The following is a 25412-nucleotide window of genomic DNA, read 5'->3' as shown; positions in this document are numbered from 1 at the left end:
CGGCTGAGTCTGACATTCCTAGTCCACCCGGAACGAAGTCTTACGCCCAGGAAGGCATGATACGTCATCTAGAACGATAGGAAGCGGTTGATGACGGTGGTGTGAGGACTCGCTTTGTTGAGAAGCCGAAATGCTGATGAATACTGGCATCAGTTGGGACGCTTGGGATATGTGTATGGTCGACGGCATAGATAAATACGTCGACAAACGGACTTTTTTGTATCGCTCTCTATCCATCCTAAAATCTTGTCTCGTTGAGCCCAACACATATTGAAGATGATACGGGCCAAGGTCCTTTACTTTTCTGGAGAGATACCTCAAGGGGATCCGGAGGGCGACCAGCGAGATTTGTTCAGGAAGCTGCACTTACTCAGCAAGGAGCGAAGTTATCCGATCCTTGCCCTCTTTCTTGAAACCATCACACGGGCTGTGAAGGAGGAACAGCGTCGACTGATCCGCACTGAGAGAGATTCGATACCAGCTTTCGAGAGCATCCTGGACTTGACCGATCATGTCGTTGAGCTGAGGAAAACGTCACTTGGTGGAGCGGTCGAGCGAGTACTGGTGCTTGCCTTTCAGCTGGGAAGCTTCATTGCGTAGGTATCTCCATCAGCTCTTGTCATCCAAGGTTCTAATGCACACCAGATACCACGAAGCTCACCCCCTCGAATATAATTTTCAGTCGTCAGATACATTCCTAATTGCGAGAGGCCCAGGCATGCTATCAGCGGCAGCGATCGCACTTTGCCCAAATGTGTCTATGGTTCCAAGCATTGCTGGGGACATCGCCAAAGTAGCGTTTCGATTCGGGCTCGTTGTTGATCAGGTCTGCCGATCATTGGAAATTTCACCAGATGAGATCAACGCTGCTGGGGCTTGGATATATTGCGTGTACGGTGTTGACCCATCCGAGGCTGAAGAAGCAGTGGCACTTTTCAATGCCGAGAAGGTAAGTCAGATTTCCATGTTGTTTTCGATTGGAAGGTTTCCAAGGTTGGGTCAGAGACTTGGCGTCCGGGTGCCGAGCCCCACTTTGCGCACCCAGCAGTTCCATTCTGATCAGGGGTCCAACTGACGCTAGTATCTCCTGTGACCTGCATTTCGGGCGCTCACCTTGTGAGGTGGTCATCTCGGTTGCTCATTCTGTCGCCATCTCCTTCCCTATCATTGCATCCATCCACACTCTCCTTTGTCTGCCTTTCCTAGGTGCTTGTGGGAGCGATGTTGTGCCTCATCTCCAGTCCTTCTGTCCCCATTTCTTGGACCTGCCATGGCCCTCTGTTCAGGGCATACTTCTTCAAAAGGAAAATTTGCCTCTGACCTTGCACTGATATGTATGTTAGGAATATGCTGAGACGAGCGCGGCATCAGTCTTCAATGACGACGGCAAGTCTGTCAGCATTGGTGGCCCACCATCGACTCTCAAAACACTCTTCACAGAATGTGAATTCTTCAAGCGTACAAGAAACGTACCGATGAAGAAAGTGCAAGGAATGTGGCATACGGGTAAGGTCTATGGTACAGAACACGTGCGGCAAGTCGTTCCGCATATCGACGAAAAACACCGACTGCATCTTTCATTGTTCTCCCCGGTGACAGGACAACCATTCAAAGCAGCGAATGCCAATGAACTACTCGAGCAAATCATGGAAGAGATGCTCACCCAAAGAATCCGGTGGGATCGAACTATCCAGAGCGTCACGGAACAGCTGAAACAGGTCTCGCCGAATTCCACCCAACTGATCGCCATACAACCATCACAATATGTTGAAAGCTTACTTGCGCAATGGAAAGCCGACATCCCCACCGCTACACATACGGCCGAAGACATGATGTCAGCGATCATGAACCTCCCTCTTGGAAGCAGTCCTGCCAAGGATGCGAAGTCATCGAAAGTTGCTGTCGTGGGTATGGCATGCCGCTTTCCAGGAGGTGCTGATAACACACAAAGATTTTGGGAACTGTTGGTACAAGGCCACGATGCCCACGGGCCTGTTCCTCCTGATCGCTTCAATATTGAAACTCATGTGGATCCAGCAGGGAAAACCCCGAATACATCCAAAACACCATATGGATGTTTTGTAGATAACCCAGGTCTCTTCGATGCCATGTTCTTCGGCATGTCACCACGAGAAGCTGAACAAACGGATCCGATGCAGAGACTTGCTCTCGTGACTGCTTATGAGGCTTTGGAGAACTCAGGCTACGTGCATGGTCGCGGTATACACGCGCGACGCGTGGGTACGTTTTACGGACAGGCCAGCGACGACTACCGCGAGGTCAACTCTGGACAAGAAGTTGGTACTTACTTCATTCCCGGAGGATGTAGGGCGTTCGGTCCTGGCCGCATCAATTACTTCTTCAAATTCTGGGGTCCGAGTTTCAGTGTCGACACCGCATGCTCTTCCAGTCTTGCGGCGATACAAGCTGCATGCACTTCTTTATGGAGTGGTGATGTCGATATGGCAATTACTGGAGGCATGAACATCATCACGAACTCTGATGTCTACGCCGGCCTCAGCAATGGCCACTTTCTCTCACCTACTGGCGGATGCAAGACGTGGGATGTAGGGGCTGATGGGTATTGTCGTGCTGATGGCGTCGGTAGCGTTGTCTTGAAACGACTGGAAGACGCCGAGGCGGATAACGACAATATTCTAGGAGTTGTTCTCGCTGCAGCTACTGATCACTCTGCTGAGGCAGTCTCTATCACCCATCCGCACGATGTTGCGCAGGCCCATCTGTATACTCAAGTTGCCAGAAGGGCTGGGATCGACCCTTTGTCGGTTGGGTTTGTTGAGATGCATGGCACAGGAACTCAGGCAGGCGACAGTAACGAGATGAGATCAGTCACAAACGTATTCGCTCCTTCTACTGGCCACATTCGACATCCGCAGTCACCTCTTCACATCGGTACCGTCAAATCCAACATGGGCCATGGGGAAGCAGCTGCTGGTATCATGGCATTCGTCAAGACAATGTTGGTCTTTCAGAAAGGCATTATCCCTCCTCATATTGGCATCAAGTCTCGATTCAACCCAGCACTGCCAGGTGATTTGACCAAAAGAAACGTGGTTATCCCTACAACAGCAGCTGATTGGGCCCCAAACAGCGATCGGAAAAGACTAGCCATGGTGAACAATTTCGGAGCAGCCGGAGGAAATACGTCCATAATCGTGGAAGAGGCGATGCCACGATCAAAGAAGGGGGACGATGCACGAAAATTACATGTAATCGTTGTGTCTGCAAAGACGGCTTACTCACTGCAGGAAAATCTCAAAGCTCTTGTTGACTTTATTGAAACGCGCCCAGAACTCTCCATTGCAGACCTGGCCTATACCCTGTCGGCTCGGAGAAACCACTACAACTATCGAGTTTCTATTCTTGCGTCTTCCACAGCTGAAGCAGCATCGTCACTTCGCTCACACATTGAAACCTCTCTATCCCAAACTCCACACTCGGGCAAACAACCTCCCATAGCATTCGCATTCACTGGGCAGGGTACTTTCTATATCGGCATTGGCACTCAATTATATCGAGACTCTCGCGAGTTTCGCCAGCACATTGATCGACTGGACGGCTTGGTACGACGACAAGACTTCACCTCTTTCTTGCCCATCGTTGCTGGAACTGTACAGCCAAAGGATGTCTCTATCGTCACGATGAACCTTGCCATAATCTGTGTGGAGATCGCTCTAGCGCGACTTTGGGAGTCATTTGGCATCAAACCAAGCGTTGTTATTGGTCACAGCCTGGGTGAATACGCAGCTTTGGCGGTAGCTGGTGTATTATCCGAAAGCGCTGCCATATTTCTTGTCGGCACCCGCGCTGCGCTCCTGAGCTCCAAGTGCACGGCTCGTACACACGGTATGCTTTCAGTACGAGCTTCAGTAGCAGATGTCAAACGTGCTGGTAGTGGCATTCCCTTCGAGATTTCCTGCATCAACGGTCCAAACGAAACGGTCCTCGGGGGTACTCTCCCGAGCATAGAAGCTCTCTCGGCAACTTTGCAAGCTGCGGGTTACAGGACCTTCCATTTGGATCTTCCTCATGCCTACCACACATCCCAGATGGACACTATCACGGATGAGCTGCTCAGACAAACAAGATCGATTGTATGCAGTCCGACAAGAATTCCCATTATCTCTCCTCGATACGGGAAAATCATGACATCAAAAGACACAATCGATATTTCATACTTGGTCGGCGCAACTCGGGAGACAGTCGAATTTGTTGGTGCCCTCAACAACGCTTGGGAGACTGGTGTAGTCAACAAGTCTACTGTCTGGCTGGAAATGGGCCATCATCCCACGTGCTGTGGTTTCATCAGCCGAACACTGTCTTCCACTCGGATGGCACTGCCAAGTCTACAGCGCGACAACGACAACTGGTCAACTCTGACCAAATCACTCTGCATCTTGTATAGTGCAGGCGTACAAATCGACTGGAATGAATATCATCGTCCCTTTGAGCAGGCGCTCCGACTTGTTGATGCTCCGACCTACGTGTGGACCAATAAGAATTATTGGATTCAGTACCGTGGAGACTGGAATCTGACCAAAGGCCGAGCAGTATCTGAGTTGCAGCCTGCATCTGCTCCTGTGCCGACCGTGAAGGGATTCCAGACTTCTAGTATTCATCGGCTTACATCGGAGCACTACACTGAATCAACAGCAACCTTGTCGGCGGAGAGCAGCATTACTGATCCTTCACTTCAAGGCGTAGTCGATGGACACGCGATGAATGAATACGGGGTTGCTTCGTCTGTAAGTGATGTCTATATCCCACCATGTGTTCCTAAATGAAGAAAACTCTAACAATACAAAGTTCCTTCATGCGGAGATGGCATTCACGCTCGCGAAACGTATTAGTGACAAGAGCTTCGCAACTGCAGTATCATTTGGCATCAACGTCGCCGACTTCGAGTATCATGAGCCTGTCGTCAAGCTCATCGATACAAGTAAACCACAGCCAATCCTGGTCTCTGCCGAGGCGGACTTGGACAAGATGGAAGTTCACGTCAAATGGTTCAATCCTGCCAAAGAGATTTGGTACTGCCACGCTACCGTCTTGTACGAGGATCCTTCGTCCTGGTTGTCCACGTGGTCTCGCTCTACCAAACTGGTCACTAGTCGTATCGACGCCCTCAATGACATGGCCGCGGTAGGCAAAGCTAGCAAACTTACGACCGACCTCGCCTACAGCCTCTTTGGCAAGCTGGTTGGCTACTCCAAGCTGTATCAGACTATGCAATCAGTGATCCTCAACGAAGATGAGGCCATGGCTGAGGTTCAGTTCCCTGATGATACTGGCGGCAGTTGGACTGTCCCACCTCACTTCATCGACGGCCTTATCTCTCTGTCGGGTTTTGTGTTGAACGGCGGTACCCACTTTGACAACACGAATAACTTCTTCATCACTCCATCCTGGAAGTCGATGCGCTTTGCGCGGCCGCTGGTTCCGGGCGGACGTTACATAGCCTACGTCCGAATGGTGCCCTCGGACAACCACTCTTTTGTCGGCGACGTGTATGTTTTGCAAGACTCGGAAATTGTTGGAGTTGTTGAGGCGATACTGTTTCTACAGTGGCCACGAGTGATGCTCAATCGCTTCTTCAGGCCTGCTGATGGCACGGCGAAGCCAGCGGCGAGTGTCCCTGTAAAGAGCGCACCTCCAGCGCGTCTCAAGTCCAAGGCACATCAAGTGCCACGACCCAAACCTGCTTCGACACCCCCCAGTCAGAAGGAGGGCTCCGAACACTCCGATTCTTCTGGGGTGATCATTTCCCGACCCGGAGGATGCTCGTCCTCAGATGAAGACGCGGGAGCATCAGCCAGTCCGGCCACTGGTGCGAGTGGCGCCATAGACAAAGCCTTAGCTTTGGTTGCGGAAGAACTCGCTGTCGACATTGGCCTGCTTACAGATGACGCTCACATTGCTGACTTGGGACTTGACTCATTGATGTCGCTGGTCATGTCTCAGAGATTGCGAGAGGAACTGGGCTTGGAGATCAGAGATGCCTTTTTCCTGGAGGTCGACACCGTTGGAGATCTCAAGAAGTTGCTTCAGTAGTTGAGGACCTCGCTGTTGTGTGCTTTTGTTTGTTGGTAGGTAGGGTAGCGGGTCCAAATCACACTCTTTTGTCTAGTCTGCCTGAAATCTTAGTACATGTAGTAGCATCTTGTCGTGGTAATGCATACGAATGGATCATTTCGTCAACATTGCTGCCCGTTACCTCGATTCCTTCATCGACCTCAACATTGTGGACCACTAGGTGCTGTAGTCATGGCTAGTGGAACTACATCGCTAGTATACCAGACACATAGCAGCAAAGATGACACGAGAAGAGCGTGGTCGTGCGAGAAGAAGAATTCGATTGCGTTACATAATGGAAGGGGATATCTGGAAACATTGCGTAGAGTTCTAAGCCGTCATGTAGAAGGAACAAATAGCCGCTGTACTAACGCCGAGTCATCATGGGAAACATGTTGCCTGTATACCTCCGATACCAACCGGACAAAGATAGTCAATTACCGTTGGGGATATTGTTGCCCATACACCGGGTATGGTGGGTTGCTTCCATACTGCTGCTGTGTCCGAGCGTAATCCTGTGGATTGTATGTGTACGCTTGCTGACCTTTGTGGTCGCTCTCTCGCCTCTGCCTGACATTATGCTCTTCCTTCGTCTCCTCCATTGTCGGCAGCTCGGCCGCGAACGCCTTTTGCTCCAACCCTGGCGAGCGCATACCCTCTGAGGGCGCGTAGGAGCTCGGCCGTGAACTAACAGTGCTGTGCGATGCGGTTGACCAGCGCACATCTTGCGGCTGGGGTGAGTATTGCGACGGCTCGGAGGCGGTAGATGTGCGGTTATGGTTCGGGTGCAGGAAGGTGGGAGATGGTTGAGGGTGGTAGAAGTCGCCTGGTAGTTCCATCACGACGTCGTTCGTTCCTAGGAGCTGCTTCGGTGGCACTGGTGGAGCGTTCTGATCAGGCTGCGCATACTGTTGGCTCTGCCTGTGCGGTGACATGGGCATCTGGTAGGGCTGCGTTGGCGATGGTTGTGGCGACCTGTAATCGTGCGCTGAACGATCTGCTGGGTTGACCGTCTTCAGCCGCCCGTTCTCCATCATGGCATGCAACGCTCCTGAGTCGAGTAGTTCAGCCTTCTTGACTAAACGGTCTACCATGACCTTTGCAGCTGCCTTCATCTCCTTCTTGACAAAGCTGAGCATGGTCATATTGCACTTGATCTCCACATCCTCGCGTATGTAAAGTCCCTCAGGTGGCGCACCTGAGCCCAGCTCTTTCGGCTCAGGTGGTTCGCCAGGCTGGTTTCCGCAAATCTGCCACTTGTTGCGCAGGTCGACATTTGCAGGCGCATAAGTGTGTGTCTGCAGGCCGAAGGGCAGGTCATGGAAGACGCCTCGAAATTTGATTGCGCCGCTTCCCATCTTGCCAATACCGGGTATGTATTGTATGCGCTGCGAGATCTCGTACCATGTTGAATAGAATTCGTCTGCAGGAGCGTCGCGCGGTGCTTTGATGGGTTCGTGGCCGGTGACGAGTGGATTCAGCTCGATGATTTCGCCATGGCTGTGGAGGAAGTCGATTGCGAGCTGACGCGGGATGTAGGATGGTATGGGCGTGATGTTCACGTACTGCGCCTTCTTGCGCATCATGTTCATGGTGGGCGATCAACGTCGAGTAGGGCCGATATTTAGGTGTGAGGATTCTCGCTCAATTGCTTGCGGATGCGACTGGAGAAAAGAGGCTGCGCCGCGCCGGCAGGAATGGGTAAGTAATAAGGATGTTGCTGACGGTACCCCTGCTTGTGCAAGTAGGCTTGATGCGCTGGGCCGGGTGGTCATCACACAGCCCAAGATCGCCGTGACGAAACGCGTCATGCACGTGCGCGTGATGTCAGAAACACACAGGATGCGCATTCAATCTTCTTTCGCTCTTACGGGTCGCTGCGATTCATGACTTTGCGAGCGTGGCCTGCTCATAGCAGTTTGCCCTTCCATTACTATCATCGCCGCGGCCCTGTAGGGCGACTGGTGCCCGCAGTGGAGACGCCTAATTATAGGCTTGGTGTGCGGCATCTGTCAGCGCTTTGCATGTGGGGGCCGGAAAGTCTGAACTTCAACAATCCAACGCCACAAGCCGCACAGGTCTACGCATGTTGAGAATTGCGCTCAAAAGACGCTGCCAGCGCAATTGCTGATGTCGTATCATCCTGTTGTTGCTTTTGCTCAACCCCGGAATTGTCGTCATCCGAAGAGATAGCGTTTACTACGCCAAGTTGTGTAGCTGGGCAGACGCGACGACTGGCATCCGAGGGGCTGAGTCCAAGATGACCGATGTTCCATCGTTTCCTAGCTCGATTCTGAATTCGCGTGGCGACAGACCTATCAAAGCTGAGGTCGCTTAGGTGGAGTTAAGATCCTCGATCTGGCGGCATGAACTGTTTCGAGAATAACCAGGCCTGAGGCATCAGTTCTCTTGGAGCCCCTGAACACCGGCCATCATGCAGTCGTAGCCAAGATATTAAGAGCCACCGGCCATTCTCTTATAATGAGCGCAGTTGCTTCGCATTGATGGAGAGTCGAAAGTTTACTTTCTTTTGACGATCGTGGTAGCTGTCTCGGTGGTATTTGTCGCAGGCAAAGGGGGGCCAGACATACGGTCAAGGCTAGGGTAATGGAAGCATGATGAATGGGTACGAAAGCGCAACTGTGTCTGACGGTTGTGTGGGGATATGTGAAAAATTGTGGTCGTCCCTCTCCGACCCTTCGCAAGAAAAAGGTGAGGAGCGAGTGCCTTTGTACTTGTGGCCTATGACGCTTGTTTGGCGTCGAAGGCAGGAGCTACTGCAATTCAACCGTGGTTCGTGCAAGGCGATCTGCGCACGAAGACGAGCGCGGTCGACCCATCTATCTACATATAGTGTGCTTTGTTAAAATTACAACGACGGCGGGACGCTACATGTCTATAGCTCATTGTATATAGGTCATTATAGTCTCATGTATCAGGATAGGATAAATCACGATATAGCTTCTCTTCGCGATAGTATACGGCTTACGCACAAACACGCTTAAACCTCAGTAAAGAATACTAACACTATTAATAAGATGATCAGGATAATAGACAACGAAGACAGTGATTTAATCAACGTGCTAGTAATAGAACGCAGGCACAACGCTGTTAAGTTGCACAGTATTGTATCACAGAGAAGCGTGTCCCCAAGCACTTAGCTTCACTATGTGCAGCTGTATATAGACAATAAAGACATGTTTTGGAAGCGAATAATAGGATGTTCCAACAGCACGTAAGCTCTCGAGCGATTAGCTGAATCTTCAAACGCCAACATAACATTGCCCTCAAGACTTCTGTGCTAAACGAAAGAGTAATACACTATCGACTTTAGACGCATGCAAGATGTACAAGCAAGAGCGCGTACTCGTAGTGTCACAATTCATTCAAGACTTTCCTGTTATTAGATACTGCCTCGAGCTCTAGAAGAATGCCACTAGGTTAAGCAAGAAACCAGAACACTGTTTGATCTGATAGCACCTAGTCACACAGGAAGAGTTGGGTTTCGATTATGTCGCTATCGTGGAGGCCGTCACTAACGCCCTCTCCCACTGCTACTAGAAAGCCAAGATCAACGTCAATGGTGTGGATTCCCTGCTCGAACCTGCGACAACTTCAGATGCAGTCCGGAGTTGGACTGAAGGCTACCTACCACTTCCAGTCTTCAAATTACTAGGTCAGGAGCTCGTCAAGATGCTTAACCAGGATCGCATACACATCATCAGTCGAAACATCGACAACAATAACAAAACAGTGCAGCATTTTTAACGCAATGATAGCTGATATCTGCTAAGGCTTAGCGTCATGTGCGTGCATAAAGGAAGAGTGTCGACACGGTGTAGGCGCGTAATACCCTCTTGGGAAGTATGCGCAAAACGAGAAAGGCAAAAAGGAAAAGAAAAAAAGAGGTGGGCATCGTGAGTCGAACTTAGTTCAAAAAGCTGCTGGAGGCCCATTTCTGGGAGAACTGCTGGGGGCCCATTGCTGGGAGAACTGCTGGGGGACCGAACTACGCTGCAGTCGTAGTTCGATGACTGAATCCTCAAATAAATCTTATATGTACAGTATTTAAAATTGTTAGTATGTGTGTGGGAATTTGATGGATGGGTTGGGCTACTTCGCTGCCATCGTCTGCTGCCGTTTGCACACTGAAGAACAAACAAGTGAATGGAAACAGTACATTTACGCGAGCGGTTACTCACTGATGGCTCTTACTGATCACGCGTTATTCATGAAACGTTGTGGAGTACTACAGTCCATATTGATAATACAAGAATGTTACCTGCTGATACTGTGACGAACCATTATCAATACGTCACTGACGATATATGCAACCTGTACAACACCTAGATGAGAAACACCTTCCGAATAGAACGATTCAAAGCCACGGCGATGAGATCTTAGATTGAATCAATTCTATAATGCTGAGTCTGACCTCGTCACTGTGAACAGCCTGCACTGCTAACCCATGGCTCAGCTTCGCATCTTGCGCAGGAAATCCTAGAGGTATTATGCTTCTATAAACGAAAATATTCTCTGACTGTCATCGTACATTGGCACAGTCTTGGTTTTGTTCAAAACGAAGATTTCGGGCCGGAATAATTGCCATTCACCTTCACCTTCACTTTCACTTCAACTTCTCAAAGCGGGCAAAGGTACACCTTAGTGTCTTGGCGCACCCACAAACGCGTCAGTATAAACACTCACTTCTACTAGTATTTGAAGCGGTACACATACCTCGCAATCCCTGACAGCCCAGCTGTACACATCTACACAATGGTCTATAAAGGGTCCGACAGTTTCTCGCATGTCCCAAGCGATCCGCTGAGGGCTTACGAGACTTACGGCGGTGAATCAAGAAGATGTAAGTTCGATGACAACCACTTCTTTCATGACCACGCGTCGTATATAATACAACGACTGACCGAGACAGCTTCGACAACTTCCATCGGCAACTCCTACGGACTTCCCCCTTCGCCTGGAATGGCATCCGCATTGTCCTTTGATACCCCGACACCAGTCACCCCAGCTACTAAGAAACGTAGGCTGGAAGAGCCTGGCGCAGACATCGACGCCGGCAGACAACACCAAGAGCGGCTACCGTTCAGTGAACCCGACCACAAGACACCCAAGGACTGGCAGAGCTCATATCGTGAGGCCAAGCTAGCCTACCTCAACGCGAAGGAAGACACTCTGACGCTGAAGGGTTGCCTTCTCGCGAAGGATACACAGCTAGTCGAGAAGGATCAAAAGCTTGTGGATAAGGATCGTATGCTTGTGGATAAGAATCAGAAGATCGTCCAGCTCAGGCAGGATGCGACTCGCGTCAGAGAGATCACAAACCAACGTGACAAGACTATCAACGAGCTCGAGCGCGAAAACCAGTACCTGAAGATCAAGCTCGCACACGAGCAAGCTGTACACACCCACTTGCACCAGTTCATCGCCAGCATGGCCCCAGAGCGCCGCCCTCATATACCTTCGCACATCCCCTCGCTTGATGCGGCAGTGCGTGACAGCCTTGACTATCCTCATCCGGACGCGCCACGCAAGGGTCTCAAGAACTATCGTCGCTTTCAATCAACTCTTCCATATACGGCTGGAAATGGCAAGGTCGGACCTCAAAAGTACGGCTCCAACGCGTTCTGGGACCTAGGCTTATGCCACGATCACTTTCACACTCCCAATGTCTGTCAGCATGGAGTTGCATGTGAGTATCGCCATGGTCTTACATATGACGAGCGCGCGTACATTCGCTTCTTGACCAAGGGCGATGAGTTTCTACGCCGTAGCGACGAGGTCATCATGCGCAAGACTGCGGGAGGAGCACCATAGATGAAGGGTGGAGGTAAGATTGGCATCAGTCGAAGGATTGGATGGCTTTTACGATTGGTATCAGACAGGAGACGTACCTAGGGTACTGTCAGATCAGACAGCGTTAGCTGTATGAAGATCAAATGAGAAATGATTCATGTATGTCCTCTTTGTCGTGAGCATGCTATCCTAAGGCACAACAACATCTAGTGCCCTCATGCCGCCTTTCCCGTCTTTGGCTTTCTTCACTTCCACCCATCCATCACCCTCGACTCTCACAATCTTTCCATCGATGCATATACGCCTCCACCTTCCTTCCTCCTCTTTGCCCTCAAACTCAATCCTCAATCCATCAATGCTCTCATATCTCACATCCTCCTCCTGCACATGCAAGCCTCCCTGGTATGCTTTACCCATTACAGCCATGACCTCATCCCCACTCCTCGGTCCAAAATGCACAAGGTGCATAGTACCGTCCAGTGGCTTACTAGCAGGCGATATACAAAACGGCTGTTCGAGATGTGATACCATGGAGGCGAGAACATACATGTGCTCTTCTTCTGGTAAAGTGACCCATTCAGCACCGTCTTGGAGAATGGAAATCTTGCCTTTGTAAGGGTGCGGTGGTGAGCCGTCAGCAGGGTACAAAGCCTCCTTCGCAGCCATCTTGAAGCGCTCAACACCGTGTTTGCGGTACTCGGCTGTGTCGCTATCTCCAACTAGAGACGCATGCATACCCCAGCTAGCTACTACAGCGCCGTGAAGGACACCATTACCCTGTTTGTCCTTTGGTAATTCTTCTTCTTTTCGGGCTTCATCCGTGAGAAGACGTGCGCCGGGGGAGAATGTTGCTGTAAAAGTGGGCAGAGGCTTTGTTTTCCATGATGCGAGTGCGGGCAAGCCCCATGTATTCTTCCCTCCAGCGTTGATGGAGTGGTACAGTGCATTTGCCGTCCCTAAGGGCAGAAGTACAACTTCGGGCGGGATATATGTTTGCGGGTTCGGCGTCTTTGATGAGAGGCCGTTTACAAGATCTACAATACCGCCGTCTCCTGAGAGAAGGATGATACGTAGTCGTCTACTCTGATTGGCAGCTGAGAAGAATACTTGGTCTGTGAGTTCCAAGATGCTGGTTGCTGATTCGGTGGTATGTATGCTTATTTCTTTTACCACTTCCTCATCGTAGATGCCTACGAGAACTGGACGTACGACATTGGAGAAGAAGTCTTCCGCGCTCCTGTCACCGGAGCCAACGGATAGGATGATGTGTGTTTCGCGCTGTTGGGTTGAGTCCTTCGGAGGTTGCGGGACGAGAGGTTGCTTGGACACATTGATCAAAGAGGGCGTTTTTGTGGCATCTTTGTGTTCCTGCAACGTGACAACGACTTTAGAATGGTTATCGATACACTTCGCTTCGAAGACGATCTTGTTGTGGGGCTCTCCAATGGCTGATGAACTCATGTTGAAGCCCTAGTGCGATGAATGACTCAGGTCGTCCTGATTATACAATGCGTTCGGAGAGATGTTGAGGGATACCCAGTTCGAAAGTAGACTGTCGGAAAGACAGATAATGGATCAGATCCAGGATATGGAAGACTGATAGTGCAATCCTACTGCATGCAACACCATCCATTTTCACAGGGCGTAGATAGATCTTCGCTGCCCAATCGCGCAATCGACGGATCCCACCTTCCCCATTTTTCGTTTACAGATGCGCTAGCCCGTGTGCGTCATGTTCAATAACGTTACTATCTTGAGACCAAAAGCACGCATCAAACTGAAACATTTCTGGCCGAATGAATTTTTGCGAAAGGGGGCAGGCTACGTAGCGTGATGTTATTGATGCCACGGATATTGCGAGGCATCGCTTTCCTCGACTGACAATTGTTACATTTGGGCAGCGGCGTCAGCACGTGTTACGTCATCACTTGGCAATACGAAGCAGCCTGGGCTCGAGCAACTCAGCCGCGCTTGTCAGCTACACCAACAAATTGACATTGCGGCGCGGACAGTCGACGTCGCATACTACAAACGTCGGGGTATCACCAAATCCCTCACCTCTTACACCCGCACCTTGGAGCCACGAGTATCCAGGACAGCGACAGCGAATCCGTCGAATTCCGCGCAATCGCGACGACGACGCCCAAATCGCACATGCGACCCTAATACCCGCCCCCAACACACCATACAACCACCGCCAACATGAACGGCTGGCTAGTCTTCATCATAATCCTGCTACTGCTGCTCTCAATCTCCTACTTCGGGTGGTACTTTTACGCTCGGTGGAATGCATCCCGCAATGGCCTCCCACCACCCTCGATGAACCCCATGGTAGCCTTCAGCCGCTCCTCGTCCTCTGGCGCCGCAACCTCAAACTACCCCGGCCCTGCGCCCACGGGCATCAAAGGCTGGTTCGACACCCAGCTGCGCAAGTTCAAGAACAGGAACAACCGGTACACAACGGGTAGCGGCTACGAAGACGCAGGCTACAGCGGCGGACGAGGCGTTGGTGGAGGCCGCGGCGCAGGCAGTCGTCTTGATCCCGATGAAGCCTGGAGTTCGCGCGTGGGTGACGAAGCATACTATGAAGAGCAGGAACTCGGTCTCCACGAACCCGTGTCTACCCATGGACAAACTGCGAACCCGTATGCAAACCCTTCGCCATACAACAACACCACCGAGCCCAGCCGCGGACGCAGCCGCACGCGAGACTCCTACGACGAACATCTTGACGCACAGAGCGCGCGTAATCCTTTCGGCGATGACAACGCGGCGAGTCTAAGAGGCGTGAGTCCCAGGCCGGTGCTAGATGCTGATACGAGTTATCGGGGTGGTGCCACGGCGACCATGCCAAGCGCTCCCAAGCACAAGAAGGCGGGCAGTGTGGACAGCATCGACAACAGTCCAACGGAGAGCCGGAGAAGTGTGTTCAGAGAGGGTTTATAGGTTGAGGACTTTGATATAGGGAGAAAGGAGATGAAGAGCTTTTTCTGATACTATACTTGTATTAGGGTAGGCCCGGTTTTTTGAACGAGGTGTTTGACCTCACGATTGGGATTCCAATGAGATTTTGTTTTACTTCATGCTAAGCAGAAGGTCGCCCATGCTGAATTTGATATCACGATGCTAACAAGCGCTGGTCAAGTCTAATATTCATGTTGCTCTTGGTCATGTTGTCAAAACCTTCAAGAAAGGCAACCAGGAAGCCGCTTCAATATTAGTTGGTAGGCCAGACAGACTCAACAAGGGCGCTCCATCTTCCATATTCCTGTGTGACTTCACTACATTTTTCGACTGACTCACTTAGAAGGGACTTCGTCTCATCTAAACGTTACTAAGGCTATGAATCACACCTTTTTTTTAAGGCTGGCGTATCTAATGAAGGGAAGTGGAATGGCTATTAAACCAACGATGATACTTTGATGCACTACTTCAGCACAACTGAACACTCCTCATGGTTGAGATTGATGTCATAGTATAAACCACTTCCACTGTAACACTAACTACGTGAGTATCATGCGCGGTCTGTGCGCGAATATACGGTCACGTAGACTTGTCTCACGCACATAGACTTTTCACTCCATCGACGGGAAACCAACAACTAGCCTTTGCACTTGATCTTGGAACGAACAAGCTAACCAAGCCCCTACACTGACAAGAATAGGCATGTCGCGGCAACCTGACATGCGCGAAAGACTACAACGAGGCCCGTATGGTCCAAACAACCCTCCACCGCCTCCCGCCGCACCCCCACCAGAAGCTTACGAGCACAAGCGGACGGCAGGTCGAGGTCGCCCGAACCGCAAAGTACGACAGCGAAGTTACGCAAAAGCTGAGGCAGAGCTTCGTGAAATAGAGCAAGAGCGCAGGCACAGCCGTTCGCCTGTCCACGAGCCAAGGCGTATGCGAGGTCGTTCGCCTGCCCGCCCTCGAGACTGTTCTGGTGAGTTGCCGCGATACCGAGAGCGAACCCCTATGCGTCGCGAGTCCGTGAGCATACCCTCTCATAAAGACAACCGGAGAGATGATGGCATACGGTGCTTTTATTGCAATGAGCCAGGTGTGTTGCTAATATAGCCTGCTGATATACAATCGCTAAGCCTTGAGAAGGTCACAGAGCCGCTGATTGTAGCATCGCTCCACATTTTGGCAAGAAGGCTTGTTTCCGGTGTGGAGAGACAGGACACATCGCCCGTGTTTGTAAGGTACGCGTTGGCCATGTCAAAACTGAGGTCGAACATGCTGGCGATAAGTCGGATAGAGGGTTCAACGGAGATTGCAACAATGACCAGGGCGACGACGTGGGACAGTCTCCATTGCCCAAAGTTACTGCCGATGGTCGTTTGTCCGCCAACACCTGGAGTGATCAAGAACAGTTGGGTGTCTCGCCACTGCGTGCTGCTTACTATGTTGAAGACGAGGTAGACTGGGGCGAAGATGACGATGATGCTCCGGCCAAGTCTGAAAAGCCAGGCCAGTATCGTATCCACCCACAGCGCGAGGCCATGGTTCAGGAGCCCTTCTTAGGTCTTCCACATTTCAAGAACGCAGAGGTCGATGAAATACCTGCGACAGTGCAAGACCTGCGCGGCTATGATCACCGCATCAAAGTCATGTATGAACGCAAACCCAAGAACCAGCGTTTCATCAATGGTGGCAATGGTAAGGTTGCACCAGCACTGTACGGATCCGAGCAGCGACACGACCTAGGACTCTGCTTCGCTACCTTCCTCACGCGTAAGCGTTGCGAGATGGGTGTCAATTGTCCTTGGCGTCATCATCCACTGTCAAATGCGGAGAAGGCCTGGATCATCGAGTATGGCAAAAAGAAGGGCAAAGAATTCATCGACAACAACGATAGGTGGTGGTCCTACCCTGAGGTAAGTCATACCATGTTGTGTATGGTTTGGACTTTGCTAAGCATGACTAGGTACCGATTCCAGGAGCGAATATGCAAGGCTTTGGCGACAAGGACACCTAGGTGCAGGTGATGAACACCCGGAGTCCGTTGGATAATAGGACCGTTGCTTGAAAGCAGGAATGGACGAGGTTGAAGTATCAGTCAATTCTACAAGTTTGGATGCTTTGGCATTGCTGGGAGCGTGGCTACAGCAAGGCGCCACCTCGTGTATGATACCAGCCTCGCACATCGTCAATACCCTGCAGTCCAACAAGCATCATGTTAGCAAACACATCCAAGTCATCCGGCTGCGCAACCCTTAAGACTTCCGTGAAGTCTAGCTCTTTGACAAGAAAGTGATTCTTGTCGTTCCAAGCCATGGCAAAGTCGAAGGGATTGCTTGCTCTCCATAGGTGTGCTGAAAGTGTGACGAGATTCCTAAGAGAGTGATCGCGGGAGCAAGTCTTGAACTGACCGCTGAACAAAGTCCACATAATTGCGATATGGTAGGCACATAGAACAGTCCGTCGGGCTGATTCGCGGAAAACGTACGATTTCCACGCCGTTCGAGCAACTGTGCTGGGATATAGTGGGATAGTCTCCGGTATCTCACTCTCCTCAGCCGCAATAGGTAGTAGAGCGGCGCCCATGTCCTCGAGATAAGGCAGTAAAGTATCAGCTAGTGCCCAGAGCCGTATCCCACCACTAGAGAGAAGCATGGCCTGATATAACATAAGCGCTTGTGTATGAGCAAGAATCTCAATTGGTGTAGTTGGTGTGGCACTGGTAACAAGCTCTTGGGCGCGGCTAGTGATGTACCGTGCAACATGCTCAGAGTTGGCGTCATTCATAGTGGTGTAGAGGGCACATGCAGCGTGCGCATCTTGTAGTGATCTCGGCATGTACTCTTCATAAAGCATCGGGTGCGACCATGGTGTACAGGCTTGCTCTACCATCATCTTCGGCGCGAGTTTGATATGCTCGAATGAGTACTCCACTCTGGACCTTGCGTAAGGTGAAAGATGCGCTGATGTGAAGGGCTTTCTGACTGGCGCAGAGACGGCTTGCAAGGCTGTGTGATTCAACTGGTTGGACTGGGAGGCCAGCATTTCCGAAAGCGCGTCCAAGGAGTTTGCGCCGGTGCAGAAATCAAAGTCCAGAATATCCGCCGTGGAGTTTGTTGGCATGGCAGGCAGGTCGAAGTCGAATTCAACATCATCGTTGACTAGATCTGTAATTCCTACTGGTGTTTGTGGAAGTTCCATATCAGTAGGCACTTCCGCTGCGTTAGTTGGCGGAATTGCGTCCTGCGCATCAGGCCGTGGTGGATAGATGCAAGATAAGTGCTGTCTAATACATCGTGCACAATGAGGCTGTTCCAAACCGCACTTGCGTTTCGCTTTAGCGCACTCTGAGCAAGACTTTTGCCTGCCTTGGGAGTTTGTGGTTCGCGTTCGATCTGCTGGCATGTTCGACGCGTCGGATGTGGAAGGAGGTGAGGCATGCCGCACCGCCGCCGTTGCTGCCCGTCTTCCTCGTTAGTCAGCACCAGTGGGACGCCTCATTCAAGCTAGAACGACTCCTGAATCTCTCACGACTACACTCCATAACGGCCGAACTTTGTCAGTTGATGGATTTCCATGATTTCATTAATCTAGCATGCCTCATGCATCAGCACGATGCATGGCGTGTCTGCTCTGTTTGATGACAGGTTCAGACTGCGCTCCGCTCGGCGCAAGCGGTTATGCGGACTTCCGATTCACAGACCACTGAATTCGAAGCAACTTCCAAGCCATATCCTCAGCAATGCGAGGATTCAGGGCTGTAGCACTCCCAAACGCGCAATCTTCTTCGTCTAGTCAAGCGTGCCTTGTCGACCTATTCGCTCTTCAACTTGCGAATTGTTGAATCCCCTCTCCCATGTCCTCGGTACCAACTCTTGACCCGGTACACCACATAAGCTGCTGCACACATCGTCCAAAACACGGCGTCAGACGCAGCTTGCTTGACTTCTTCCGCGGCTGTCTTGGGTGAGTCGCTCCTCGAAAGTACCATCGCAAGCTGTGATCGATCTCTCCACCTTTTCCAGGCTACCGCAAGACTAGCCATGAAGACTGTCGATCCAAGCCATACTCCTCCAAACACTATCAGAGCTCCAGATCCGCCCATCATAGCGCTGGTGCAAGTCGCAAAGATCGAACCAGCGACGACGTTGCCGATACCCGCCTGGATGATCGCTGCTGTACTGCCTACGGAATATCAGTGTCTTCTCTTTACGATCAACGTCTCGCTGTGACCTACCAGCGAAGATTCCGGCTGGTCCAAATCTCGTAGCCGAGAGCGCTATAGCTGTGGCGATGAGCGCGACGAGAGGCACCACTATCAGCGCGGTCTCCCATGGGTGTAGCTTGATCCATTCGCCGATTGCCTTTGCCGTACCGATGAAGCCAAGTTCCCTGACTTTATTGACAGCTTCGGTCACAGCATCTTTGGCTTGTGTGGCCAGCAAAGTGGCCTTATCGGTGACGTGTTTCCAGATGACTTTGATGCCATCGTTTGCTCTTATGGGGCTGTAACGCTCCCCAGGTAGTGCGTGTCCAGTGCTGTTGTCTTGTCCACTATCGCCCGCAGGCATCTCAGGCTCGGCATTGCTGCCAGATTTGTCTTCAGAGCTGTCGCTTGTGTAGTGGGTGGTGTCATGTTCCATGTCCTCGTCGTTTGCCTTGCTTTCGTACTCTGTTTGTTGCGGCGCGGTCGGCTCCCTTGCCGTAGCAGCGCGAGTCGCACGTAGCATTCCAAGCCACTTCGGTGTCAGGACGAAATGTGCCATATCGTTTGACTAATGATTGGCAGCAGTGTTGGGGAGGAATCTTTGCTTTGATCTCGAGATTGATGTGTTGCGAGGGTCTAATCACGACCTTGACGACAATGCGGGGCTACAGGTCTGTCCAATTGGCTGTGGCTTGATTCACCCTCACCATGAAGCACCCCGCGCCTTCCCCGCTTGGCGAAGACAAGAACACAATGAAGCGTTCTCAATACAGCAGATTTACTTGCGGTTTGCAACCTACAAAATCTCGGTTGATAGCGCGAACAAAAGTTGGGGGTCACGTAAGGACAGCGACATGGTCAAGATACTATCAGAACTTCAGTGAATTCCTTGGATCTCGATTGCCATATGTCCAGATAACCCATAGACGGGACCTTCTACTGACAAAAAGGTAGATAGCCTGATTCCTCTGCCATGAGCTCGTTGACTTCGTTATCGACGAAAGCGCGATGCACCTCCTTGGCCTCCGCTAGCTCGCACAGCAATCTATTCCGTTCCCAAATAGTCCACGCGGCGAGGTCGCGACATGCCTTCGTGGTCTTCTCGGCGGTCTCCTTCGCCATCTCCAGTTCAAGTTTCAGCCTTACGTTTTCCTTGACCATACTCTCATAGTCTTCTTTGGTGATGAGATTGTGGGAGAGTGAGGGCGAAATAGGATCTTGACAGGGCGTAGGCGGTAAGTTATGGTGACTCTGGAGAGGCGCGGAAAGAGAAGAGTTGGGAGAGGCTTCGTCGGCTTTGCTAGGAGGACGTTTTTGGTACTCTGAGAGGTATATGCATTCGCCGTAATGGGTGGTGGTCAACGGGTAGGAGGGACGAAGCTCGAGCTTTATCTCATTCCTCGGCAATACACTGCTCGTGTTGTTCAACGTGGGATCTGGAACGCGCTGCTATGATGTTCGGTCAGTGTTTATCGTTTTGTTTCTCATCAGTAGTGACCGTGAAGGGCTTACATTGGCAGGGATATTTCTCTGGGTGTCGACCATTGCGCCAGACGGATCGTGATTCCGCTCCACTGCCATATTCTCAAAGTTCCCAATACGGGTTTATATGGTAGCGACTACTCAAGATATGGCGGCGTGAAGACGAAGAAGCATTGGGTACGAACACTCACGTGCAGCCAGGTTCCCACCTGCGTTAGCGCCTTGTCGCACACTCCCGGGTATTTCCAAGCTCCGCGACCCTTCGCCACTTGTTTTCTCGTTATTTATGTTTACAAGTTATCGAAATGCCTGTAGAAGGTTAGCTTGCCGCACGAGTTCCCGGACGTGTACCGCATGGCCAACGGGGACAAAGGTCGTTTCCAAACTTAACGTTCCAGGATCGAGAATTTTCACGCTATTATCTCCATCTCACGTGTCGTGGTTATAGTTGTCTTCTTCAAAAATGCAAGGCGATCCCGTTGATTATTTGCGTTAGCCCTCACAGGTTCGAATAATCCAGTTCATGTCATGTATATAAGTGGACGTGTTGCCTAAGATGATGCGCGACGAGATCGAAGAGATCTATGCAGTGCATGCAGTTCAACACAAGCATTGGCAAGGTGCTCGCGCTATTTTCGTGTGATTCATAATTGAAGGAAAGACGAGAGTAGCTGCCTATGTCAGTGTCGATTAAGACAAGATTAGAACAGTATCATTGCTTATCCGTTTGTGTCAATGTCTCAAAAGGGAGGTGAACATGACGGAAGAGAGAGAATCTGAATGAGGAACCGCATCTACATAACAAAGATCGCCGATTACTGATGTAAGGCATTCAGGAATCGATGAAACATCGCCCTGTTTTTGACTACGCGCCTGACGTAGTAATGGCCAGGCAGATATACGGCGTTCAATTGTCAGCAATCTTGCGACAGGCTCGTTCGTTTTCGAGGATGAGATCTACCGATAAACGATGATATCGACTCTGAGGAATGAGGATAAATTCAGAACAGATACATCTAGTCATGGTATCTTGGCGTGAACTGGACACAGCATGTCGCCTCTTTCCTTCACTGCTCATACCGGTTTGTTCAACCTGGTCCTCCTTCACCCGAGGAGTTCATCGCGCCTTCGTATACTGACGTGGCAATTACCTAGTATGACAGCTCATATTGGAATATCACGTGGCTTTGAGTGAGAGACGCACCTACCCGATCGGGTGTGTACAAGTCAACAAAACAATAGGCCTCAGCACGTCGTTGTCAACACTGAACACGTACACCCACAACAACCCACGCACACGCGCATTGCCAATCCCACAAAGTCAAAATGGCGCACTTGTACGTCATGAAACCACTGTATGACCCGAGTTCGCCTGCGCTCGCCGTAAATCCTGAAGGTCCTGTGTCCGAGGAAGGTGAGATACGAGAGCAGAGTGAGACCGCAACCTCCGAGAATTACATACACGATACGCGCCGGCAGTTGATACAGTCTTACCGTGAGTACTTCCTATCACTGCCATAGACTTTAGTGACACCCAGAAGAACCCATTGAAGTCGATCATCAAGTCGACCAGTGTCGAGAGCCGACTGGCGCCAACAAGCAGCCGATAGGCATCAAGAGCGAACCACCAGCTGCTCAATGTGATCTGCCTGTAGGCGACTCCCCGTCCCTCCTGCGTATCGAGACTCCTGCGCCTCTTCCGCCGCTGGTGGGAAACAATGCACATGAGTTGAGGTATCCGGTCGAGCGGTATTTTCCTCCAGCCGGGATATACTATGATCAGCTCGCTCTACCCACTGTCTTTGGCACCCGCTTCTTCAGGCAGGAGTGCTGTAAAGTCTGTTGGAAAGCGCATTCCATCCGCGCGGGCGGTTCAGCAACGTCTTGCGGAAAGAAATGCCAGGTCTGTGGAACAGGCCGCCACAAGCATGAGGTAAGATTCGCCAAAGATGTGCAGCAGGGTGCTAGTTAACCTTGTTAACAGAGCTGTCCACTATTATATTGCACCGCTCAATGGTACCAGGGACACAGCATTCCACACCACCCAAAGACCCTCCAAGACCGACAGATACGTCCTGAAGATCGAGAGCTGGCCATATTGTGTGACATTGGTGTCCTGGACAGAACACGCGGCCCCAACGGTATCATAATCGCAAAGCCAGATCATCCAGTTGTGAAAGCCTTCTATAACGGCCGACCCAACCCACAGGCGATGACAGCCAGGATCATGGATACGGAGCGAAGACCCCGCTCAGTATTCATTACCACTGCCGAACGATCCTTGTTCGTCCCAAATGTCCAATCTCAACAGCCGCTCCCACTGCCAAAGCGCCCATTCAATCTACCAACGATGACCGTCAATAACAGTCTTGATCCTCGGCTCCAAGACCCTTGTACTCTCACGTTTCCAGCTCAACACGAGAGTATTAAACAGGAGATCGTGATGGATCACAACGATATAACCACGACCAGCCTACCAGATACTGAAGACAAGCTTGAAGAGCAGGGGATAGAGATTCTGAAGTTAAAAATGGAGGCTGCTATTAAAGATCGTGAGGTTCGGAAGCTCAAGGCGGAGAATGATGCGCTCAAGATGGAAATCGAGAAGCTAGGCATCTATCCCATCAGCACCGGCGGCACCTTCGAGACTGGGAGCAAGCGGCCGCGCTCCTACTTTTAGTAACAACGCGTTAAGCGGCAACGGACAGACTTTGTCGAGTGAGTGCACGTGTTTAGATAGATGTATTCACACACTGCGTGGCCATCTCCAATGAAAATCGATGATATGTATAATGAAATGTGTAATGAAACGGAGTGTTGGATGGCAAGAGTGATGAGCAGAGAGTGACCTCGGGAGAGTGAAGATGAAATGACTTACCTAGCGGCAAACCTTCACTTCCGATCTTCCGATAGCGCGTCTTCTTCGCGATTCCCACCCAGCCGGCTCATAGCGCATCCCACTCGCCATCGCAGCTACGCACCAAATCTCCCGACTGTGCATTCGTCCAGCATCAATCTGTAATGGTAACGCGAAAATTACCGTTATCGCAGATGGTCAAATGCGCAGATGGCTTAAAAGACTAGTGAACTAGCGAGATGTTTACGCTTGCTAGGAGTATGCGCTGCAGGAACGGGACGGACGTGAACGGCGGAAGTTTACATGCAACCAAGAATTGAACGTCTACTGCATCTTCGGTCTGCGTGTTGACGCATTTGAAGACATTTCAAACGAAAAAGACGACAACGACTTGTGACTGATATGTAAACTTGTAATTTGTGTACAGATCAGTTTGAAGAGCTGGTAACGATAATATTGACACATGCGCCATAGAGCAAACAGCTCCACCGGAACCGCTCAGTGGGATTCACTGTAACCAAATACTCCTTTTGCACTACCCTCGGGCCACTCAAATCGGGCCACCGTTCCGCTCCTCTACTGGTACAGGGTCAAGATATTTTCTCCAAGGTTGAGCTCTAATTCGAAAGCCGATGTTTCGTTTCCAGCTGATCCTTTGGCCGTCAACTCTTGAACGATAGGATCTTCGATACGTTCGAGAAACAAGCTCACATCTCCTTGAAGGTCTTCGAGCGTTGGCGTGGTACGACGATTGATCGCAGTCTTACCGGCTGATAATCCTCCTTGTGGAAACAAAGCGAAACGCGTGGTGAGTCCGTCGATGTACTTGTACATCTCTGCTGAAGAATCGAAAGCCTTGTTGATCCAGCCAATTCTCTCCGCATCTACGGCGTTGATGTCGTTAGCGCTAAGGATGTATTCCATGGCCAGTCCACGGCCGATCAACCCCGGAAGGAACTGAGATCCGCCGCCTCCAGGAATGGTACCACTGCCAACTTCTGGCTGTCCGAATAGAGTGTCGTTCTTGACCGCGAATCTCATGTCAAGTGAAACGAGAAGCTCGTTTCCAGCACCTCGCGCTCTACCTTCCACTGCGCCAATCGTAACCTGGGGAAGCTGCGAAATATTATATATGAGCCTGCTGAAAGCGGGAACAACTTCAGCTACAACAGACATCAGTCATAAGTATGTTAACATGAGGAATCGATACGTACGAAGGTTGGGCAATGTCAAGTCAAGATGACCCATGAAGTATCGGGGAACATCGCTCTTGAAGATGACAACCTTGGTTTCGTTGTCTTTCTGAAGCCTTCCGACGAGATCAGTCAATCCATCCTGCGTGTCTTGATCCCAGAGGTTGCGAAGCGACTTTGAGTTATGAAGAGTGACTTCGAGTATGCTGTTGTTCAGCGATGTCTTCAACCCAGCGTATTCCGGTAACTCCAGCGCGCGAGCTGCTGAGAAAATGCCGAATGCCGTGAGGCAGATGGACTGCCACGAAAAGTTCATTCTGGAGGTTGTGTAGTAGGCGATCTCTGAGGCGAGGCGAGCGACTGTAAACTGTTGATGTGCCACTATTTCATGTGCTCACCTCAGATATCATTATGTATTCCAAGTCCACATCTACAACTTTGCCTCATTCACCCCTTTTTTCGTAACTTTCCATCTCATTTCGTGAGTGTTGATGCTCTTTTGCCACGATTGATCAAGAACTGCCTCCAGTCCGGCCGGCGGTACTTCTCAAATCCCGATGTATCACGCATCATACTCGACTTCCAACAAAAAACGTCCGGTTATATGTCCGATTGGTACGTGCTGAATGTCATGGGTCGCGCTAGGTTCGTCGTGGCTAGCTCATTAGATTATTAATCTGTCTCAAACCCGCCGCACTGAGGCTTCATCAACCCCGATTGTTTACTGAACAAATTTCGAATTTTTACAAGCTTGGGATGAGGCAATCCTAGCTTCTTCAGCCCCGCCTTTCTGCTTAGCTTT

The 25412-nt window shown here is 50.8% G+C and overlaps 11 protein-coding genes across 11 annotated transcripts; 5 read left to right on the top strand and 6 right to left on the bottom strand.

Moving 5' to 3' along the window:
- Positions 1-276: 276 nt before the first annotated feature.
- Positions 277-6072, top strand: J4E82_004280 (Type I Iterative PKS; the record flags this gene model as incomplete). The annotated part of the gene is made up of 4 exons (XM_051730559.1): positions 277-596; positions 646-949; positions 1344-4766; positions 4828-6072. 4 exons carry the CDS (start codon positions 277-279, stop codon positions 6070-6072), a joined length of 5292 nt encoding a protein of 1763 aa, XP_051589608.1.
- Positions 6073-6530: 458 nt separating this feature from the next.
- Positions 6531-7685, bottom strand: J4E82_004279 (uncharacterized protein; the record flags this gene model as incomplete). The annotated part of the gene is made up of 1 exon (XM_051730558.1): positions 6531-7685. One exon carries the CDS (start codon positions 7683-7685, stop codon positions 6531-6533), a length of 1155 nt encoding a protein of 384 aa, XP_051589607.1.
- A 3184-nt stretch (positions 7686-10869) lies between these two features.
- Positions 10870-11928, top strand: J4E82_004278 (uncharacterized protein; the record flags this gene model as incomplete). The annotated part of the gene is made up of 1 exon (XM_051730557.1): positions 10870-11928. One exon carries the CDS (start codon positions 10870-10872, stop codon positions 11926-11928), a length of 1059 nt encoding a protein of 352 aa, XP_051589606.1.
- Positions 11929-12096: 168 nt separating this feature from the next.
- Positions 12097-13368, bottom strand: J4E82_004277 (uncharacterized protein; the record flags this gene model as incomplete). The annotated part of the gene is made up of 1 exon (XM_051730556.1): positions 12097-13368. One exon carries the CDS (start codon positions 13366-13368, stop codon positions 12097-12099), a length of 1272 nt encoding a protein of 423 aa, XP_051589605.1.
- Positions 13369-14109: 741 nt separating this feature from the next.
- J4E82_004276 (uncharacterized protein) lies at positions 14110-14853 on the top strand (the record flags this gene model as incomplete). Its single annotated transcript, XM_051730555.1, has 1 exon — positions 14110-14853. One exon carries the CDS (start codon positions 14110-14112, stop codon positions 14851-14853), a length of 744 nt encoding a protein of 247 aa, XP_051589604.1.
- Positions 14854-15573: 720 nt separating this feature from the next.
- On the top strand, positions 15574-16888 carry J4E82_004275 (uncharacterized protein; the record flags this gene model as incomplete). Its single annotated transcript, XM_051730554.1, has 3 exons — positions 15574-15944; positions 16169-16787; positions 16838-16888. 3 exons carry the CDS (start codon positions 15574-15576, stop codon positions 16886-16888), a joined length of 1041 nt encoding a protein of 346 aa, XP_051589603.1.
- Positions 16889-17013: 125 nt separating this feature from the next.
- Positions 17014-18415, bottom strand: J4E82_004274 (uncharacterized protein; the record flags this gene model as incomplete). The annotated part of the gene is made up of 2 exons (XM_051730553.1): positions 17014-18089; positions 18409-18415. 2 exons carry the CDS (start codon positions 18413-18415, stop codon positions 17014-17016), a joined length of 1083 nt encoding a protein of 360 aa, XP_051589602.1.
- Positions 18416-18685: 270 nt separating this feature from the next.
- On the bottom strand, positions 18686-19788 carry J4E82_004273 (uncharacterized protein; the record flags this gene model as incomplete). The annotated part of the gene is made up of 3 exons (XM_051730552.1): positions 18686-19056; positions 19109-19646; positions 19780-19788. 3 exons carry the CDS (start codon positions 19786-19788, stop codon positions 18686-18688), a joined length of 918 nt encoding a protein of 305 aa, XP_051589601.1.
- A 226-nt stretch (positions 19789-20014) lies between these two features.
- Positions 20015-20623, bottom strand: J4E82_004272 (uncharacterized protein; the record flags this gene model as incomplete). Its single annotated transcript, XM_051730551.1, has 2 exons — positions 20015-20527; positions 20591-20623. 2 exons carry the CDS (start codon positions 20621-20623, stop codon positions 20015-20017), a joined length of 546 nt encoding a protein of 181 aa, XP_051589600.1.
- A 1263-nt stretch (positions 20624-21886) lies between these two features.
- J4E82_004271 (uncharacterized protein) lies at positions 21887-23240 on the top strand (the record flags this gene model as incomplete). Its single annotated transcript, XM_051730550.1, has 3 exons — positions 21887-22055; positions 22102-22493; positions 22545-23240. 3 exons carry the CDS (start codon positions 21887-21889, stop codon positions 23238-23240), a joined length of 1257 nt encoding a protein of 418 aa, XP_051589599.1.
- A 753-nt stretch (positions 23241-23993) lies between these two features.
- On the bottom strand, positions 23994-24926 carry J4E82_004270 (putative secondary metabolism biosynthetic enzyme; the record flags this gene model as incomplete). Its single annotated transcript, XM_051730549.1, has 2 exons — positions 23994-24580; positions 24632-24926. 2 exons carry the CDS (start codon positions 24924-24926, stop codon positions 23994-23996), a joined length of 882 nt encoding a protein of 293 aa, XP_051589598.1.
- Positions 24927-25412: the final 486 nt, after the last annotated feature.

Source organism: Alternaria postmessia, assembly GCF_024291825.1.
Source record: "Alternaria postmessia strain BMP 2775 chromosome Unknown scaffold_20, whole genome shotgun sequence".
Classification (NCBI taxonomy): domain Eukaryota; kingdom Fungi; phylum Ascomycota; class Dothideomycetes; order Pleosporales; family Pleosporaceae; genus Alternaria; species Alternaria postmessia.
This window is presented reverse-complemented; position numbering and strand designations above follow the sequence as displayed.